At 42.4% G+C, this 21555-nt stretch overlaps 1 protein-coding gene across 2 annotated transcripts in view; it reads left to right on the forward strand.

Moving 5' to 3' along the window:
• nub1 (negative regulator of ubiquitin-like proteins 1) overlaps nt 1-11179 on the forward strand; it is a 30675-nt gene extending 19496 nt beyond the window's left edge. For both annotated transcript variants that reach the window (XM_080751618.1, XM_080751619.1), the window contains exons 14-15: nt 8404-8593; nt 9760-11179. In XM_080751618.1, the coding sequence (XP_080607744.1) occupies nt 8404-8593; nt 9760-9884 (315 nt within the window). In that variant the 3' untranslated portion in view covers nt 9885-11179. The remainder of the gene's footprint in view (nt 1-8403; nt 8594-9759) is intronic.
• The last annotated feature ends 10376 nt before the right edge of the window (nt 11180-21555 follow it).

The following is a 21555-nucleotide window of genomic DNA, read 5'->3' on the forward strand; positions in this document are numbered from 1 at the left end:
TGGATGGATGGATGATGGATGGATGGATGGATGATGGATGGATGGATGATTGATGATTGATGGATGATGGATGGATGGATGGATGATTGATGGATGGATGGATGGATGATGGATGGATGATGGATGATTGATGGATGGATGGATGATGGATGGATGGATGGATGGATGATGGATGGATGGATGGATGGATGATTGATGGATGATGGATGGATGATTGATGGATTGATGGATGATGGATGGAAGGATGGATGGATGGATGGATGGATGGATGATGGATGGAAGGATGGATGGATGGATGGATGGATGGATGATGGATGGATGGATGGATGGATGGATGGATACCAGAGAGGTGCTGTTGAGTCTAGTCTGCCCTGAGCATCAACTGCAACAGTGGCGGCCTGAGTGACATGCATGGATGGATGGATGGATGGCGCTCTCTCTCTCTAGCACGCAAACAAGCACCCCCCCATATTATTATTATTTTTATTATTAATATTTTTTTTAAATATTATTATTACCCCTATCGTTAAATCGGTCCACGAAGCCGAGGTCCTAGGGCTGGTGTACACGACAAATTTCCAAACCCCGCTGTGTGTTCCCTGGGGGCGTGAAAAATAAGGGGGTGGGCTCTACATGTCCTCTGGGACCCCATCTACGTATGGACACCACTTGTTCGCCCATCCGTCTTACGGATGCTTTTTTATTCCATTTTATTTGTTTTAGGGTCCTATCTTGCAGTTCAAGCCTATTTCCACAGGGTGGCAGGCTACTTTCCCAACCTACTGGAGGTGAACATGCAGGGGCGTCAATTGGGTATGGCAAGCTATGGCAGCTGCCATACCTTGGCTACAGGGGGGAAATAATTAAATGTACTTTTCATCGTGCCTGTTGCTAAGGTATGGCAACATGATTGGTGTCTTGCAAGACACCAGTCATGTTGCCATACCTTAGCCTTTCCTGAACTGACGCCGCTGTGAACATGTGTACACAGCCAGCATATTACTCAATGCCAAACTTTGCACACACACTCCTTGCCTGCCAATCCACAACCTCCACCCCTCCAGGGACCCCCAGGGCTTATCTCCCGATTAGGACACTTTCCAGCATAGTGACATGCAGAACAAACTGTCCATATAGTATGGTTTACATAAAAGTCAGTTGTCTTTCACACACACACACACACACACACACACACACACACACACACACATATATATATATATACACATATATATATATATATATATATATATGTTACCGGATGTTTGGGTAACGCAGGACGTTCTATGTAAGAGCGCTTGTTTTGTCGTTCACCACACACCAATCACCACCAGGTGGCGACAACAGCCATTCACTAGTGAAGGCGCTGACGTCACTCGTGTGCGACTCTATTTGCGACTTTATCTACTAGCCTAGCCTAGCCTAGCCTAGCTTAGCCATTAGCTCCATTGTAGTCACTTGGACAGGGCGTTTATCGTGGGCTTGCCCAGGCCTTACGGCCTGGGCATAAATATAACGATTGCATTCACCACGGCTTCGTAACTCGCGCGGCGCTCCGCCGGCCGCGCGGCCCTGGCCCGCTCTTCGCGGCCACTCGCACCTGCGGTGCTCGGGGGCGAAGAGCAGGACCAAGGTCCGCTGGCCTGCGCGCCGCTTGCAATGTCGTGGACAATCGAGCGGCTCCGCTCCGCCCCGTGCTGCATGACGAGTGCTACGTTTCTCGACCGTCCTGTTTCTCTATCATCCGGTGACATATATATATATATATATATATATATATATATATATTTCATTTATTTATTTCATAAATATTTTTCATCACAATTGGGTTTGTGGGGAGCCATCCCTGCTTCAAGCTGTCACAGCACGGCACCAACACTTCAAACTAGTTAAAAAACCCAATACAGCAGATCTACAAGCACCTCACAGATCTACAAGCACCTCGCACATGCCAGGGACAGAGTAGGTTGGCCTGCATAAGCCTTGCTGTCAACACACTATACTACACCACTCAGGCCACCAAGCCAGGTGTGGTCAATTAGTGCCTTCTTTTGATCAGTGGCTTCTGCTTGATGAGTGGCACCAGTCTGTCTTTGTTCCCTGGTCAGTCAAGTTCACTGGGAGAGAATGTTTCAGATCAGTGCAAGTGTATTTGTTTTCCATTTGGACTTACTGTGTTTTGTTGGTACAGTATGCGTGCGACTAACTAATATTTCTGATAATTCCAATTTGTTTGTTGTTTAATTAGCCGGATTGTGAATGCCCTGCATTTTTCTTTCATCTTTAGAACCACACGTGTGTAACAAAACAGAGTGGTGATCATTTGGTGTGGGTGAAGAGAAGAAAAACATTTCATTAAAGGAGTAGTTCACCCCCAAAGTGACTTTTTTTCTATTGAACTCAAGTCTCCATGGCGTGAGTAATACATTGAAAAAATAAGTCATTTTGGGGGTGAACTACTCCTTGAATGTCAGTTTTGTGGTGTTTTGACTGGACACCCTGAACATATTGCCAGATAGATAGACAGACAGACAGACAGACAGACAGACAGACAGACAGACAGACAGAGAATTGTAGGCCTTGCATTTATTTGACTTGGTTCCAACAGATGGCGAAAATAGCTAATCTTCAAGCTCACAATGCCTCACTGTTTGGACAAAGAGTTGAGGCGTTACATTTTGTAAAACACGGCCTTGTGAAAATAGCAGATCTACATGCTCACAACACCTCACAACGCAGGGCGGCGTGAGCATGTAGATCTGATATTTTCACAATTTCTGCCCCTAATATTTAATTTATCATTTTAAAAGTATTAAAAAGTCCTTAAATTGTCTCTTTAGAAATGTGCAGATAGCCTCTGTATACTGTTGAGTGGAAAAACAATGTTTCACATTAAGCTAAACATTTGGGACCACCCAAGATCATTTGGAGACCCCTCTAGGGGTCCCATAGTTGAACCACTGACTTATAAGGGGAGTATGGAGACCCCTCTAGGGGTCCCATAGTTGAACCACTGACTTATAAGGGGAGTATATGAGGCTGGATCCGTCTGGAACACTGCACTAGGCTCTCGCCAGCTCTGTAGCTCTCCACACTTGAACAGTTGTGTCCTTAAATTCAATTATAATAATTAACCCCTGTATATACGGGCAATAGTTTTACATGACTTTGTGTACACAGCCAATAGTTTTACATGAACATGTCTAGGCTTTAGTACTGTACTGCCTCGTATAGCCCAACAGAGCCCAGCACAGAACAGCACAGCCCACCAGAGCCCAATACAGCCCCCCAGAGCCCAACAGAGTCCAGCAAACCTAAGTCCAGCCCAGCCGAGTAGGAGTATAGACCGGGGAAAGGGGGTAGTTAGATGACTCCACCAGGCCATTACTGTCCAGATCTGGCTTGAATAGGCCAGACTAGGGTAGACAGGACTGCACCAGACAACACCAGGCTGCTCCAGCCTGGTGGGACACTCAGAGACTTTGTAAACGCCTGTGTACATTTCCCATAGATTCTATGGGACTTGAACACTTGCTCCTGCCCTTCGTGTACACAATCTGTGCCGTGTCCCCTCAGAGGGACATTGTGGGCCCCCCGACCTCACTTTGAGAACCGGCCATGGACCACTTGATAAGCCCACAGTGTCCCTCTGAGGGTCCCCCGACCTCACTTTGAGAACCGACCATGGACCACTTGATAAGCCCACAGTGTCCCTCTGAGGGTTCATGTAAAACTACTGGTGACTTTGTACACGCCTGTGTACATTTCCCATAGATTCTATGGGACTTGAACACTTGCTCCTGCCCTTCGTGTACACGGTCTGTGCCGTGTCCCCTCAGAGGGACACTGTGGGCCCCCGACCTCACTTTGAGAACCGACCATGGACCACTTGATAAGCCCACAGTGTCCCTCTGAGGGTCCCCCGACCTCACTTTGAGGACCGACCATGGACCACTTGATAAGCCCACAGTGTCCCTCTGAGGGTCCCCGACCTCACTTTGAGAACCGACCATGGACCACTTGATAAGCCCACAGTGTCCCTCTGAGGGTTCATGTAAAACTACTGGTGACTTTGTACATGCCTGTGTACATTTCCCATAGATTCTATGGGACTTGAACACTTGCTCCTGCCCTTCGTGTACACGGTCTGTGCCGTGTCCCCTCAGAGGGACACTGTGGGCCCCCCGACCTCACTTTGAGAACCGGCCATGGACCACTTGATAAGCCCACAGTGTCCCTCTGAGGGTTCATGTAAAACTTAAAACTAATGCCCGTGTACACAGTGGTTAATCGCATGTGCAAGGATCTACAGAGCTGGCTGGAGCAGCCTGGTGGAGTCTGGTGCAGTCCTGTCTACCCTGGTCTGGCCTATTCAAGCCAGATCTGGACAGTAATGGCCTGGTGGAGTCATCTAACTACCCCCTTTCCCCGGTCTATACTCCTACTCGGCAGGACTGGGCTGGACTTAGGTTTGCTGGACTCTGTTGGGCTCTGGGGGGCTGTATTGGGCTCTGGTGGGCTGTGCTGTACTGTGCTGGGCTCTGTTGGGCTATACGAGGCAGTACAGTACTAAAGCCTAGACATGTTCATGTAAAACTATTGGCCGTGTACACAAAGTCATGTAAAACTATTGCCTGTGTACACAGTGGCTTTTTCCTTGACCTTTCGAGTTAGGAGTGTCGTAGAGACACGAGACCGGGTTTGTTGGATTCAGCGTCAAAAAGTAAGTCAGAATAAGTGTCTTTTATCCGAAAGAATGTGTAATCGTGTTGGTGGCGTGCAAATTTCGTGTCTTTTTCGCAATCATAAAGGGTTCAAAGTGTCGGAGAGACACGAAACCCATTCCATCGGATCAGGCATCCTTCAAATATGAAAAGTGTTTCCTGCGTAAAACAAACAGATTTTTTTAGATTTTTTTATTGATTTTAAGGACAAAAATCCGGGTTTCGGTGTCTTTTTCGCAATCGTAAAGGGTCATGAGAACCTAAGTCCAGCCCAGCCGAGTAGGAGTATAGACCGGGGAAAGGGGGTAGTTAGATGACTCCACCAGGCCATTACTGTCCAGATCTGGCTTGAATAGGCCAGACTAGGGTAGACAGGACTGCACCAGACAACACCAGGCTGCTCCAGCCTGGTGGGACACTCAGAGACTTTGTAAACGCCTGTGTACATTTCCCATAGATTCTATGGGACTTGAACACTTGCTCCTGCCCTTCGTGTACACAATCTGTGCCGTGTCCCCTCAGAGGGACATTGTGGGCCCCCCGACCTCACTTTGAGAACCGGCCATGGACCAGATCGGGCATGCTTCAAATATGAAACGTGTGTCCTGCCTGAAACAAAACATATTTTTTTGATTTTTTTATTCATTTTAAGGACAAAGGGCCTGTTTTGACGCCTAAAACGACCCTTTTCCTTGACCTTTCGAGTTAGGAGTGCCGTGTACACAGGATCTACAGAGCTGGCTGGAGCATGGAGCAGCCTGGTGGAGTCTGGTGCAGTCATCTAACTACCCCCCTTCCCTGGTCTATACTCCTATTGGGCAGGACTGGGCTGGACTTAGGTTTGCTGGAGTCTATTGGGCTCTGGTAGGCTGTATTGGGCTCTGGTGGGCCGTGTTGTGCTGTGATGGGCTCTGTTGGGCTACACGAGACAGTACAGTACTAAAGCCTGAACATGTTCATGTAAAACTATTGGCTGTGTACACAAAGTCATGTGAAACTATTGCCCGTATATACAGGGGTTAATTATTATAATTGAATTTAAGGACACAACTGTTCAAGTGTGGAGAGCTACAGAGCTGGCGAGAGCCTAGTGCAGTGTTCCAGACGGATCCAGCCTCATATACTCCCCTTATAAGTCAGTGGTTCAACTATGGGACCCCTAGAGGGGTCTCCATACTCCCCTTATAAGTCAGTGGTTCAACTATGGGACCCCTAGAGGGGTCTCCAAATGATCTTGGGTGGTCCCAAATGTTTAGCTTAATGTGAAACATTGTTTTTCCACTCAACAGTATACAGAGGCTATCTGCACATTTCTAAAGAGACAATTTAAGGACTTTTTAATACTTTTAAAATGATAAATTAAATATTAGGGGCAGAAATTGTGAAAATATCAGATCTACATGCTCACGCCGCCCTGCGTTGTGAGGTGTTGTGAGCATGTAGATCTGCTATTTTCACAAGGCCGTGTTTTACAAAATGTAACGCCTCAACTCTTTGTCCAAACAGTGAGGCATTGTGAGCTTGAAGATTAGCTATTTTCGCCATCTGTTGGAACCAAGTCAAATAAATGCAAGGCCTACAATTCTCTGTCTGTCTGTCTGTCTGTCTGTCTGTCTGTCTGTCTGTCTGTCTATCTGGCAATATCCTCAGGGTGTCCAGTCAAAACACCACAAAACTGACATTCAAGGAGTAGTTCACCCCCAAAATGACTTATTTTTTCAATGTATTACTCACGCCATGGAGACTTGAGTTCAATAGAAAAAAAGTCACTTTGGGGGTGAACTACTCCTTTAATGAAATGTTTTTCTTCTCTTCACCCACACCAAATGATCACCACTCTGTTTTGTTACACACGTGTGGTTCTAAAGATGAAAGAAAAATGCAGGGCATTCACAATCCGGCTAATTAAACAACAAACAAATTGGAATTATCAGAAATATTAGTTAGTCGCACGCATACTGTACCAACAAAACACAGTAAGTCCAAATGGAAAACAAATACACTTGCACTGATCTGAAACATTCTCTCCCAGTGAACTTGACTGACCAGGGAACAAAGACAGACTGGTGCCACTCATCAAGCAGAAGCCACTGATCAGAAGAAGGCACTAATTGACCACACCTGGCTTGGTGGCCTGAGTGGTGTAGTATAGTGTGTTGACAGCAAGGCTTATACAGGCCAACCTACTCTGTCCCTGGCATGTGCGAGGTGCTTGTAGATCTGTGAGGTGCTTGTAGATCTGCTGTATTGGGTTTTTTAACTAGTTTGAAGTGTTGGTGCCATGCTGTGACAGCTTGAAGCAGGGATGGCTCCCCACAAACCCAATTGTGATGAAAAATATTTATGAAATAAATAAATGAAATATATATATATATATATATATATATATATATATATATATATATATATATATATATATGTGTGTGTGTGTGTGTGTGTGTGTGTGTGTGTGTGTGTGTGTGTGTGTGTGTGTGTGTGAAAGACAACTGACTTTTATGTAAACCATACTATATGGACAGTTTGTTCTGCATGTCACTATGCTGGAAAGTGTCCTAATCGGGAGATAAGCCCTGGGGGTCCCTGGAGGGGTGGAGGTTGTGGATTGGCAGGCAAGGAGTGTGTGTGCAAAGTTTGGCATTGAGTAATATGCTGGCTGTGTACACATGTTCACAGCTGCGTCAGTTCAGGAAAGGCTAAGGTATGGCAACATGACTGGTGTCTTGCAAGACACCAATCATGTTGCCATACCTTAGCAACAGGCACGATGAAAAGTACATTTAATTATTTCCCCCCTGTAGCCAAGGTATGGATAAGCCCACAGTGTCCCTCTGAGGGTCCCCCGACCTCACTTTGAGAACCACCACGGACCACTTGATAAGCCCACAGTGTCCCTCTGAGGGTCCCCTGACCTCACTTTGAGAACCGACCACGGACCACTTGATAAGCTCACAGTGTCCCTCTGAGGGTCCCCCGACCTCACTTTGAGAACCGACCACGGACCACTTGATAAGCCCACAGTGTCCCTCTGAGGGTCCCCCGACCTCACTTTGAGAACCGACCATGGACCACTTGATAAGCCCACAGTGTCCCTCTGAGGGTCCCCCGACCTCACTTTGAGAACCACCACGGACCACTTGTTAAGCCCACAGTGTCCCTCTGAGGGTTCATGTAAAACTACTGGTCGTGGACACCACCTAGGGCCTGTGTACATATGGCTCTCTGCTGCCCCCCATTAAGAAACTATAGACGGCACAGACCGTGTACACGAAGGGCAGGAGCAAGTGGTCAAGTCCCATAGAATCTATGGGAAATGTACGAAGTCGTGTACAAAGTCACCGGTTGGTCCACGAGCCATAGTTTTTTCCATTGTAGCTCCCTACAGTGTACACGAATATGATTATTATTATATATTTGTTTTGCTGTTGTGCAGCCTCCACGACCACCGCTCAGTTCACACGGGTGTGATTTTTTAGCTTAGATTGACTGGCCTAATAGCATTTGTACTTTTTACTGATTAAGTAAGTGCTTGGTCTACCTATGTTATTTTTATATATTATATTTATATATATTTCTATGCAATTGATGTATTACCTTGCTTATTGTAAGTCGCTGTGTGCGTGTGTGCGTGTGTGCGTGCGTGCGTGCGTGCGTGCGTGCGTTTGTGTGCGTGTGTATGTAGTTGTTATACTTGGGCTTCCCCAGGGAGAGCTGTCAGACGGCCCTCAGATTGACAGACGGTGACGTCCAATCAGCCACCCAGCTGCTGCTGGACGGCCACGGCTTCCTGTCTGAAAGTCCCGCCCCTTCCTGTCCCTCCTCCTCCTCTGAGGAGCCCAGCACATCCTCCAGTCCTGACTCTGAAAACACAGGTTGCACACACACGCACACACGCACACACACACACACACACACACACACACACTAGGGCATTCACGAATAGTGATTTTTTAGTATTCGAATTATTCGACCTCAAAGTATTCAAATAGTCGAATATTCCACAGGACTGGCCAAACTGTCAAATATTAAGTAAGCAAGAGGCGAACATTGTGAAAATAACCGATCTACATGCTCACAACGCCTCGCGTTGCGAGGCGTTGTGAGCATGTAGATCTGCTATTTTCACTATTTATCTGCGGAACCGAGTCACATTAAATGTAATACCTACCATTCCAAGTGCTTGTCAGGGTGGGGGTCCCCAGTTCAAATATGTTTATTTTGGGGGGTCACGGCCCAAAAAGGTTTGAGAACCCCTGGTATAGAGCATTAACAAATTCATCCACCAGGGTCATTGATAACTCATTCTAAAAAGAATATGCGAATAATCGACTTCGGTAAACAACTTCGAATAGTGACTTTGATTCGAATATTTGGTGAATGCCCTAACACACACACACACACACACACACACACACACACACACACACACACACACACACACACACACACACACACACACACACACTTTAATCATTGATTTATGTCCACATAAGAGCTACAATACAAGGACACAAATATTACAAGGTGCTGTAAATAATGTACAGTCAGCAAATCCTGGACAAAATATCCAATGCCCACACACCCCTTCAAGGGTACAAGTAACAACGCCTTCGTTGTTTGGTTGCTACCGATAGTAGAAGACATTGCACAGAATTTTGCAAGCCGTTTAGCTGCTTTTTTTTTACATCCCAAGTTGTTGGAAGCTACAACCAACCTATAGGTACATGTCCAAGGCTGACAAAGATTGACACAAACAAACGATTTGTTTTGCGGATACAATTCTTACCCAGGGAATTAATCAAAATGCTTAATACTCCTTTAAGATTAAAGCACACCGACTTTATTTAGGAAATAATCGTTTTTCCCTTAACCTTTTAAGTGTGTATTTTAAGACTTCTACCAGGTAAAGGTATTGGTTAAACACATAATGTCATTGATAAAATCACTGTCTTAAAACGTTAATCTCCTCACAAGCATAGTAATATGTGTGCATGTGTGTGTGTGTGTGTGTGTGCGCGTGCTTGCGCGCTGTGTGCAGAGGACATGGTGAACGAGGTTCTGGAGGACATTCCTCGCCATGAAGAAGACTACCTGGACGTGGACCTGGAAGAGGAGAGGGCGCTGATCACCACCATCAACACTTACCTGAACGCACACGCCTAATAGACAACCACCACCATCCTGACGTCGTGCCGCTATTAGATGGCGCTATTTCCCCGGTTCCCATTGCCGTCTTTTGTGTTGAAATCGCCATAGTTCATACAATTCATTCTTTATCGTACAATTGAGCCGCACGTCGAACACGGCCACTCTACAAGCAACAAACAAATAATATAAAACCTTTTATTTATTTTTTACTTTTTTGGTTGGGTAAGACTATATCATTAAACCTTGGCAAGACTAACAGATTATAACGCTGGTTATAAATGTTTATAATAAGTATGCACAACAACTTCTAACAAGGTTTCTGAAGTATTATAAGTGCTGGTCATAATGCTGCTGAAATGCATAATTTCAGCAGACGAGCACATTATAACGTTATACGTTTTCATGCATGATTATAAACGTGTATAACGAGTGTTATGAAGCATTGTAAGTGCATTATAGCCACAACCTTAATATACAGTCTTACCCTATCTAACCCAATGCCTAATCCTAATCCCAACCTTGAATATTTTCCTGAGATAATCTTGTGATGACCAGGACATTTGTCCTCACAAAGTATTTTTCTTAAATTTTACGAGTACAGTAATCCACACACACACAGGCTGAGGTTAGCCAATCTGTTGGGCTCGATCCTATATAACGATACTTATCATTTGAGTAAAAGTTAAAATAATCGTTTTAAGTTTTATTTTTTTATATATTTTTAACGGTCATGTAAATCATATCTCAGAAACGATGTCTTGAATTCTTTTTTTTTTCTTTTTTTAATAATCAGGAAAAAAGGAATGTCTTTAATTTGCCAAATTCTTCATTTAAAAAAAAACAATAAAATCTGAAATTCTTTAGTTTGAAAAGCTTTAAACCAGACTTGATTTGAGGCATGTCAACATCAGAATAAGAATTTAATTTATTGTTAACATAATTTATACGTCATATTCTACGTTGACATCGTTAAAAATATACGTGCTCTGAAAATGCAACGTGGCCCAAGCATCTGACATTTTTCTTATTTTTATTCAGATAAATGTTGAGAAGGACAAAAGGTTTGTAACCCCTAGTCTAGAGGGGATAAAAAGATGTGACCTGCTGATCTAGTCCAGTGTCCAGTTTAATTTGTTGCTTTGATTGAGGATTTAAAAAGAAAAAAAGTTTGATTATTTTTATTTGTATTATTATGAAGAATATTTGTTTATGTCACAGCACATAGAGGGCTGACATTTGTTTAGCTTAAGTGTTTTGTTTTGTTTTGTTTTTCCAGACTTGTTTGACTTCCATGTCAATAAAAGAATATATGTTAAACGCTTTGTATAATCGACTGTTTTGCGCGCGCGCGCACATGGCCCCAGAAAGTAAAAACAACATCATAAATCCTGTTCTTCCGAGAATTAATTCCAAATCGTTGCCACGTTAGATTTGAACCCCACTTTAACCATTATTTTATGCTTTAACTATTAAAAAAATAGCAGATGGTGCCGTCCTGCGAGCTTGTAGATCTGCTATCTTTGAAGTCTTTGTTCTAATTCTAATAGTGGTTCTCAAAATTACATCATGTATTTGGCCGTGGACCCCCATCTCAAAATATGATGTTCCAGGGATCCCCCAGAAGCAAATATTTGAGTTACAAATGTGTCTTAAAAAAAAAGATATATTCAAAGATTTGCAAAGATATATATTCAAAAGATCTACAAGCTCGCAGTGAGCTTATAGATCTGCTATTTTTCAATAGCTAAACAGGGTTCCCACGGTCATGGAATTCCTGGAAATATTTTGAAATTAGAAAAATATTTTTCCAGTACTGGAAAAGTTTTGGAATTGATCAATGGTCCTGGAAGGTCCTTTATAAATTATCTGTGCATTGTCTTTGGTTATTGATTTTGTTAATACCTCTGAAATGACATTAAACATTGGCCAAATTGTCAAATATTAGAGGCAGAAATTTTGAAAATAGCAGATCTGTAGATTGGCTAGGGGAGCTGGCTTTTTTAGAGCGGGGGCTGATTAATTTTGGCAACAAACAATAACGAATAGTACTAATATAATAAACAAGATTCTCTCGCTTCAAGAGTATGGATAATTGAACAGAACAGATCATTGGCAGTTTCCAGCTCCAAATCTGAGGACTGTAGGTGATTGAATAGGGCTTTTGTGAGGCTGAAGATGCTTTCCAGCATAAAAAGTATGATTTTATAGTATGGTTTACATAGAAGTCAGTCAATTGGCTTTCCCATTTTCATATACATTTTATTTATTCCTTAAATATTTTTCATCTGTATTGGGTTTGTGGGGTGGGGGGTGGGGCTTAGGGGGTGCTAATGGAGCCGCCACTGTGTCTGACCAGGAGTTGAGTTGAGAAGCGACTCATTGAGGAGAGCAGTATCGGCCGGCATAGAGAATACATTGAATTACCAAGCAAACCATTAGCTTGGCTTTTCTGTATGTGAATGAGGCATAAGAGTAGAACATTTTAATCGTGTAAAATATGGCATTTGGCTCAGTCAGAGGACTGATACATTTTTTTTGGCTAACAAAACCCATTTGTACCATGCACCAACCACACTACCTGTGAGACAGCGAAGGCTCTGTAGCTGACGGCGAGGATGCCGCCAGACCACTCATGAGAGACAGGGTCAAACTGGCCGTACAGTTGGCCCATGGTGACCGACTTGGGGTTGATGACTGTAATCTGGACCTGGTTCTCATTCATCAGACCCTAGTTGGACACACACACACACACACACACACACACACACACACGTATGAAGTGGATGGAGGAAACGGGTCGGCAGGTCTCCTTGTCACAGTGAAATGAAATGCGGGATGAGGCCAGTGGTTTATGGCAGTGGTTCTCAACCTTTTCAGGATGCGACCCCCCAAAAAAACAATACAAATCTTCTTTTATGGGGTCCATGGCACATTGAATTTTAATCCATTATTCAATAGATATTGATAAAAAAAACTGTAAATTGCATAACTCATCTCCAAATATCGGACTCAAATAATTAGAATAGCGATTGATCCACATAGAGATCACATCCGATGGAGATGTCTACTATATCACATTTTAGACCACATTTGCTTATAGCAAAGTTTCTCAAAGTTGTTCCACAGAATACTTTGATAATATTTAAAATCTATAATCCACCAAACCAGGTAGGAACATTTATGAAAACATGGACATTCAGGGGTGATATGTTTTGGTCTGGAAGGATTTCCCCTTTAACCCATTTAGGCCTGAACACAATATGACGCAATATTTTATGCTTTAACTATTGAAAAACAGCAGATATACAAGCTCACAGCGCGGCACCGAGTGCCGCGCTGCGAGCTTGTAGATCTGCTATTTTTGAAAAATCGTGAAAATTAGATTTTTGACCCGATTACATAAGTGTCTTTTGAATCCTTCTAAGGTTATTTGAAAAACCTATGTTTCTATGTCAGCAATCTGGCCAGCCATCGTCAAAGAAAAGGTCCTTTTCACTTAACTGGAGCTCAGTTATTCTGTTCTTGAGAGACTACTATGACAGTGGTTCTCAAACCTTTTCATGTGAAGGACCCCCAAAATGATATTTATTTGGCCACGGACCCCCATCTCAAAATATTTAGTTCCAGGGACCACCCAGAAGCAAAATTTGAGTTACAAACGTTCGCTTTGAGAATACATATATTCAAAGATTTGCACGCATTTTCACAACTTTTTCAAAAATAGCAGATATACAAGCTCTGTGAGCTTGTATATCTGCTATTTTTCACTGGTTAAACATTCAATAATTTTAGTTAAACCCTCTGCCTCTGTACTTGGCAGAGTTGTGCTGTTCATTGCACATTCTGTTTCAATCTACACCAAATCTCTTCAACCAAAAATAGCCAATCAACAAGCTTGTGAACTTTTAGATGTAAAACGTTTGGATATGTCCTTTGTTATGAGATCAACTATTCTGTCATGGCTTGCTATGAAACTTGATAAAAAAAAACTCTTTATAGAATGTGTAATGTGTTTCTGTAACAAGTGTGTGATGCAAATAAGCAGTGGTGTAAAGTAACTAAGTACATTTACTTAAGTACTGTACTTAAGTACAGTTTTGAGGTATTTGTTCTTTACTTGAGTTTTTCCAGTTTTCAGTACTTTTACTTCTACTCCACTACATCTGGGATCCAAATATTGTACTTTTACTCCACTACATTTATTTGAAAACTTTAGTTACAAGTTACTTTTCAGATATAAATTATAATATAATAAAACATACATGAACCACTTTAGCTCTATTTTATACCTAAAGGCCATTTGAAAATAGCCGATCTACAAGCTCACGTTGTGAGCTTGTAGAGCTGCTATTTTCAAACATTTAGTACTTTTACTTTTGGTACTTTTAGTACATTTTGATGCCAATACTTTCATACTTTTACTCAAGTACATTTTGAATTCTGGACGTTTACATGTAACGTAGTACATCTACAGTGCAGTATTGATACTTTTACTTACAAAATGTGAGTACTTTTTCCACCTCTGCAAATAAGGAGATACATGCATGGAGGGAAACTTTACAGACACAGTGAAATACAAATAAGCTCTTTAAGTATGTCCCTGACATTTTGTGACGTTAAACTAAAGCCTGCCTTTTTAGCATCAAATGAAGAGATCATATATGTTTATCAGTCTGAGGCTCACTCCTTTGTCCCTTTGTATTCCAAATGAACCCTTGCAGTTTCAGGCATTGACAGAGTGTGTTTACAGTAAGCATAAGATTGGCCAAACAGTGGACGCTTCATGGGGAATTGATTGGAATTAAAACAAAAAGAAACTTCTCACCTATTATATTGAAAGCTGTAGGCCTCCACTTTCACGAGAAGGACCATTCATCCACTCTAGATGAATTAACATGTGTGAAAAGCCTCTTAACTCTCAAGGGATCTCTGTTTGGGATTTTAAAATATCTTTATATTGTACACATAAAAAAGATGTTTGAACATGCATGACTGTATGTATATTGTAACCAGGTGGACTTTATAGTTTTTTCTTGTGTTTTATTCCCACTGCCCATGTGTGGGTGTGTCTGTCATGAACAACCAATTGACCACTTGTGTTGTGATTGCTTTCAGGTGATTGTGGGTGTGGTCCAGGTGCCTTTAAAAGAAGTGTGTTTAGGCACAACAGCAGACTGGAAGATCATGGAGTGAGCGGAGTGGGACAGTGTGACCAGAAAGGGGTTGTTGGCATGGGGGTAACTTATATGATGTATTGTATGTTTTTAATGGAAGATGTAGATGTAAAAGTGAGGCAGCTTTCTGCAATGGTGCACTGCACTCTGCTCGCCCCATGGTAAGTGTTTTTGTTAGTATTACGTGCACGTAATGTTTACTTTAAGATGTTAATGATTGTTTTTATTTCTACTTTGTGACTTCGAAAACCACTGATTTATTAGAGTATTGGTCCTACCTTTTTATTTGCCTTTTATCTTGATTTCAGTAAACGCCTTGTAGTGTTGTGTGCTGTGTTTGCTGTGTCTAATTTGCTGTTTTATGGAGTCAAATCTAATGGTAATTTATAAGGAAGACCAGAGCTGATTTATTATGTGGCCTACAATGTTGCCTTTACCTTTTTTAATGTAAATAAAATGTCAACTTTTGTAACCTTGTGGTTTTCTTGACCTCTCCTACCCAGTTCTTAAAGCTCTGTAACGAACCTAAGTAAAAGCCTTAAATGGCGTTGGTGAAAATCCAACTGGCGTTGTCAGGTAGTTTATGTATTTAGTAGCTCCTATTTTCCATAGGGCTACATTTGGCGTTAGTCGGCAGGACAGAGCACTGGGTGGGAGTCTGGTAATGATCACCATGTTTTATTTTACTCTTTTGCCAGACCAGCAAATGTTTTTAAGCTATGTGTTAATTAATGGTGTGTGTTTGCCCCACTAGCCCTCTTTGAGTTTGAGAACATGGGGAGGAGAGCCTCTGTAGCTCCAGTGCGGGTCCAGGCATTCCCGTCAAGGGACTGGGCGTTAGGAGGCTTGATCGGGTTGGTTGCCAGTCCTTAATGGAAGTTGGAGGTGGTCCAAAGGGACCATTTCCCTGGAGCCACTCCTTTCTGTAATGCCGCTGTGACAGGGCTGTGAGGGGGATCGAGGTTCAGGTGCTATGGGCGATGCTGATGGTCATGCCTATAGGGCACCCGGTGGACCTGTCCCTGCCCAAGTTGTGTCAAACCGCTCATGAGGTGCAGCCACCCCATAAAGGGGGGGACGCATGGTAGGAGTGCAGGTGGCGTGGAGGTACCCCAAAATGTGAGTGTTGTGTGACTGGGGGGGTGGTGCTGGGCAATGCTAAATTTGTAATGGATGCTATGTAGTAACATTGTGGTCTGGTTGAAAAGTAAATTGCTGGTAGGCTTTGTGTTGCGCTTTGTCTCTCCTTTAGGAGGATGTGTAGCCTGGAGGGGTTCTGGAATCAAGGTGGACCCGGTTGAGTCTGAGCAACGGCTGGTGTGTGAGGTGTGATGCCACTAACCAGATGCAACAGAGCTGAGGCCCTTCCTAAAGGAGCAGGACAATCCTGAAGCCCTTCTATTATGTGTGAGCCATGAGGACATGGCTGTGTAAAAGTTGGGGTGAATGTAACCAGGTGGACTTTATAGTTTTTTCTTGTGTTTTATTCCCACTGCCCATGTGTGGGTGTGTCTGTCATGAACAACCAATTGACCACTTGTGTTGTGATTGCTTTCAGGTGATTGTGGGTGTGGTCCAGGTGCCTTTAAAAGAAGTGTGTTTAGGCACAACAGCAGACTGGAAGATCATGGAGTGAGCGGAGTGGGACAGTGTGACCAGAAAGGGGTTGTTGGCATGGGGGTAACTTATATGATGTATTGTATGTTTTTAATGGAAGATGTAGATGTAAAAGTGAGGCAGCTTTCTGCAATGGTGCACTGCACTCTGCTCGCCCCATGGTAAGTGTTTTTGTTAGTATTACGTGCACGTAATGTTTACTTTAAGATGTTAATGATTGTTTTTATTTCTACTTTGTGACTTCGAAAACCACTGATTTATTAGAGTATTGGTCCTACCTTTTTATTTGCCTTTTATCTTGATTTCAGTAAACGCCTTGTAGTGTTGTGTGCTGTGTTTGCTGTGTCTAATTTGCTGTTTTATGGAGTCAAATCTAATGGTAATTTATAAGGAAGACCAGAGCTGATTTATTATGTGGCCTACAATGTTGCCTTTACCTTTTTTAATGTAAATAAAATGTCAACTTTTGTAACCTTGTGGTTTTCTTGACCTCTCCTACCCAGTTCTTAAAGCTCTGTAACGAACCTAAGTAAAAGCCTTAAATGGCGTTGGTGAAAATCCAACTGGCGTTGTCAGGTAGTTTATGTATTTAGTAGCTCCTATTTTCCATAGGGCTACAATATCTTTGATGGTTATACATAGTTAAAGATTAAAAGTTACTATTAGTCGCCATGGTTTATGGTATGAGCATTATAAAAACCCAGACAATTTCAACTTAAACATGAGTCTGCAGCAATGTTCCTGATCATCCTGCTGGTGTTCACTCTCTCTACAAACTCCCTGATGGAAGGGAAAACAATCTTTGTTAATAATGGCCAACGTTGGGATAGTTTGATTAAATAGCTGATCTACAAGCTCACAATGCATCACATCACATTTTGTGAGCTTATTGAGCTACTATTTGAATTGGTAAAATCTTCAATAAGTTTGATTGATTGATTTGATCAACATTTAACAATACAAATTCTCATTTCTCACATGGCCCTCTTCTAGCGCCACCATGAGGCCGATTCTTGCACGACACATTTTTGGAAACTGCTCCTATGGATTTTGCCCTGTACACATATAAAAAGAATATGTTTGAACATGCATGCTTGTATGTATATCTTTGATGGTTATACATAGTTAAAGATTAAAAGTTACAATTAGTCATCATTGTTGGGTTACAGGACCTTCCTGTGGGACTTTATCTCACCTCAGATTAGCATAGGTCTTCTGTTCATTGATTGGCTAAAAGCGATGCCCTGCCTCTGATCTAGAAAGGTATATTTGTGTCCACATGTTGTTTTGTCTCCACTTCTGATTTGACCCCTGGAAGAGAGTCACTAGCTAACTTTTTTCTGGATCTCCTCTTAATTCCACGGACTGCGCATAGACTGGCGATTTCAACTCAAAACATGCAGTCTGCAGCAATGTTCCTGACCACCCTGCTCGTGTTCGCTCTCTCCCTGGCGGAAGGGAAAGTAGTCTCGGTTAATAATGGCCAAACTTGGGGTCATTGGTCAAAAATGGATAAGTGCCCTCATGGCTCACAGGCTGGAGGCTTCAGCATTCGGGTGAGAAAATATACTTATTTCTTTGTGTTTTTGAACAAGGGTACATATTTTAGATTGTAATCATAGAAAAGAAAAGTGTTAAAATGTTTTGATTTACTGCTTTCTATCTCTTTTTTTTACGATTTTGATTTCAGTGGGTGGGGGCATGTGTACAAGTGGCTAAATATCTTTAGCTAAGTCCATTCCTAAGATCTACCACAATCTTTCATGAGCAGATGTGACTTTCGGGGCTTGTATGTACTATGTTACTATAAATAGTAATAAAGGAATCGCGGTTTATTGTGTCTAAAAATACATAATTAGCCACTTGTACGCATGCCCCGACCACTGAAATCCAAATTGCTAAATCTCTAAAATGAAAGAAAGCAGTAAATGAAAACATTTTAACACTAAAACAACAAAGTTTCTTTAAATCATTAAATGTACCATATGTATTCCATGTCACCCATTTTTGTTTTATCACTTTACTACTGAATGCTAAGGGCTCTATTTTGATTTTCTTAAGTTCCAGCTCTTATGCCTTAAGTTAAAGGACTGTCTATACTGGCTCCGTCCACCTAACTTTTTTGTCGGAAAGGTCCGGTTCAACTACAAAATGTCATCACTTGAATCTTCTGAAAAGCATTACCCCGAATTAGAGTTCGGAAAGCTGCATTTCGGTGACAGGCCTTTATAAAGCTGGTACTTAAGACAATCAAAATACAGCCCTAAATGTCTTCCCCCCACTGTAAAAATAAAATAAAATAAAAGTTTCCATGCTCTTCTTGGTCTGCATGTCTCTCACAGGTGGAGGCCCCTCAGGGCAGAGGTGACGACACGGCAGTGAATGGCATCAGACTGCACTGTATGAAGTCGGGTGGCACGGTCGGTACCGTGACGTCACATGCCGGACAGTAAGTATAATTAATGTTACTAGAAGCTGGGCCGCCCTTCCAGCGTCTAGTCGGCGACCTGGCCAACTCGGAACAATGTAAATAGGGAATGAATGCCCCGCCCTTTAATGCAAACCCCATTATACCTGTTGTCATAGGACCCGTTTTGACCATCTGTTTGCCTGTGTCCATTTATGCCCATATATGGAGATATCTGTTATCTGTCTGTCTGTCAGCGTCCATTTTATGTCCATATATGGAGATCACTGCAGATATAGTTCTGGGTCCATTTTATGCCCATATATGCCCATATATGGAGATATCTGTCTATTTGCGTCCATTTCACGCCCATATATGGAGATCTCTGAATCTGTCTGTCTGTGTCCCTTTATGCCCGTATATGGAGATCTTTGTGATTCTGCGTAAATTTTATGCCCATATATGCCATTTGCGTCCATTTTATGCCCATTTATGGAGATCTCTGTTTGCGTCCATTTCACGCCCATATATGGAGATCTCTGAATCTGTCTGTCTGTGTCCCTTTATGCCCGTATATGGAGATCTTTGTGATTCTGCGTAAATTTTATGCCCATATATGCCATTTGCGTCCATTTTATGCCCATTTATGGAGATCTCTGTATCCGTCTGTCTGTGTGTCTGTCTGTGTCCCTTTATGCCCGTATATGGAGATCTTTGTGATTCTGCGTAAATTTTATGCCCATATATGCCATTTGCGTCCATATAGTTCTGGGTCCATTTTATGCCCATATATGCCCATATATGGAGATATCTGTCTATTTGCGTCCATTTCACGCCCATATATGGAGAGCTCTGAATCTGTCTGTCTGTGTCCCTTTATCCATTTTATGCCCATATATGGGGGCATTCATTTTATGCCCATATATGGAGAACGCGCGTGCCCGTGGCTCCGTCCACCTAACTTTTTTGTCGGAAAGGTCCGGTTCAACTACAAAATGTCATCACTTGAATCTTCTGAAAAGCATTACCCCGAATTAGAGTTCGGAAAGCTGCATTTCGGAAAGACGGAACTCTCCGATGAAAGGTTTGGTGACAGGCCTTTATAAAGCTGGTACTTAAGACAATCAAAATACAGCCCTAAATGTCTTCCCCCCACTGTAAAAATAAAATAAAATAAAAGTTTCCATGCTCTTCTTGGTCTGCATGTCTCTCACAGGTGGAGGCCCCTCAGGGCAGAGGTGACGACACGGCAGTGAATGGCATCAGACTGCACTGTATGAAGTCGGGTGGCACGGTCGGTACCGTGACGTCACATGCCGGACAGTAAGTATAATTAATGTTAAGTGGTGAGAGAAGTAGCCGATCAGAGTGCTTTGCTTGGCCCAGTGGATGCAAAATTTTGATTTAAAAAACTCACTTGTTGATTCCCTCGTACAACAAAATGTGTTTCACTTGAAAAAAAAAATGCTTCTCAGGTCAAATATCCATGTGCGATTAAAATGTGATTAATTGCGATTAATTAATCACATAGCCTGTAATTAATTAGATTAAAATCGCATCCCAGCCCTAATATATATATATAAACCACCGGGGTCATCAATATGTCCGAACACTGATGTTCTTATTTTGATCACAAGACCCACTTACTGAATATGCCAAGGTTTTATTCAGATTATGTAGTATGACACTGCTTTACCTCGATACTCAGGCATATTAGGAATCCAGTGCAAGGTCCCCCATAACTCTGAGAGTGTACAAATGTAACCACAGACCTGGTCATTCAGGGCTATCTCTTTATGTGTTTTGAGATTGTATATCGGATATTATCTAACCATTTTTATAAATCTTGAAAAATCTACTCCTGAACATGAAATATAGAAACACGCTAATTTCAGCAAATTTACATTCATTTCCAGTGGTGATATGTTTATCAATGTCAAATAATAATGAAAATAATTTGCTGTTCACTTCAGAGGTACCTCCAAAGGAGTATTGATATACTTTATGTTTGGAGTCTGGAGTTTAGTAGACTTTAGTTTAGGTATTCTTGACCTCTCTCAACCTTAATTGTGTGTGTGATTTCCTGTGACTTCTTGTGTGCAGCAATCACACGTTTGACTGCAGGCAGCACCATGCAGTCTATATGGTAATAGGGATGCAAATCAGGATATGTGGGGCTTCTACCTTAGGCCCAATGAACACGCATGTGTAATCTGTGGTGGTGACTTTGGTCAGTCAAATGCACCAGAGTCAGACAACAACACAAACAACATTCATTGACATCCTTGATCCTTTATAATATTATTGCTATTTCTAACATGTATGAAAATGTTTATGGATTGGATTCGGTTATTTTAATGGAGTGATTCAGAGTAGATTGGTTTATTGTAGCGACCCTGCAGGAACGTTCCCACTCAGGGACGTGCTGGGCCCCTGATTCAGCCCGGGTAAAAGAGTTGGCGAGGCCCTCATTGCGCGCTATAGAGAG

Source organism: Nannobrachium achirus (genome assembly GCF_963921795.1).
Source record: "Nannobrachium achirus genome assembly, chromosome: 21".
NCBI lineage: Eukaryota > Metazoa > Chordata > Actinopteri > Myctophiformes > Myctophidae > Nannobrachium > Nannobrachium achirus.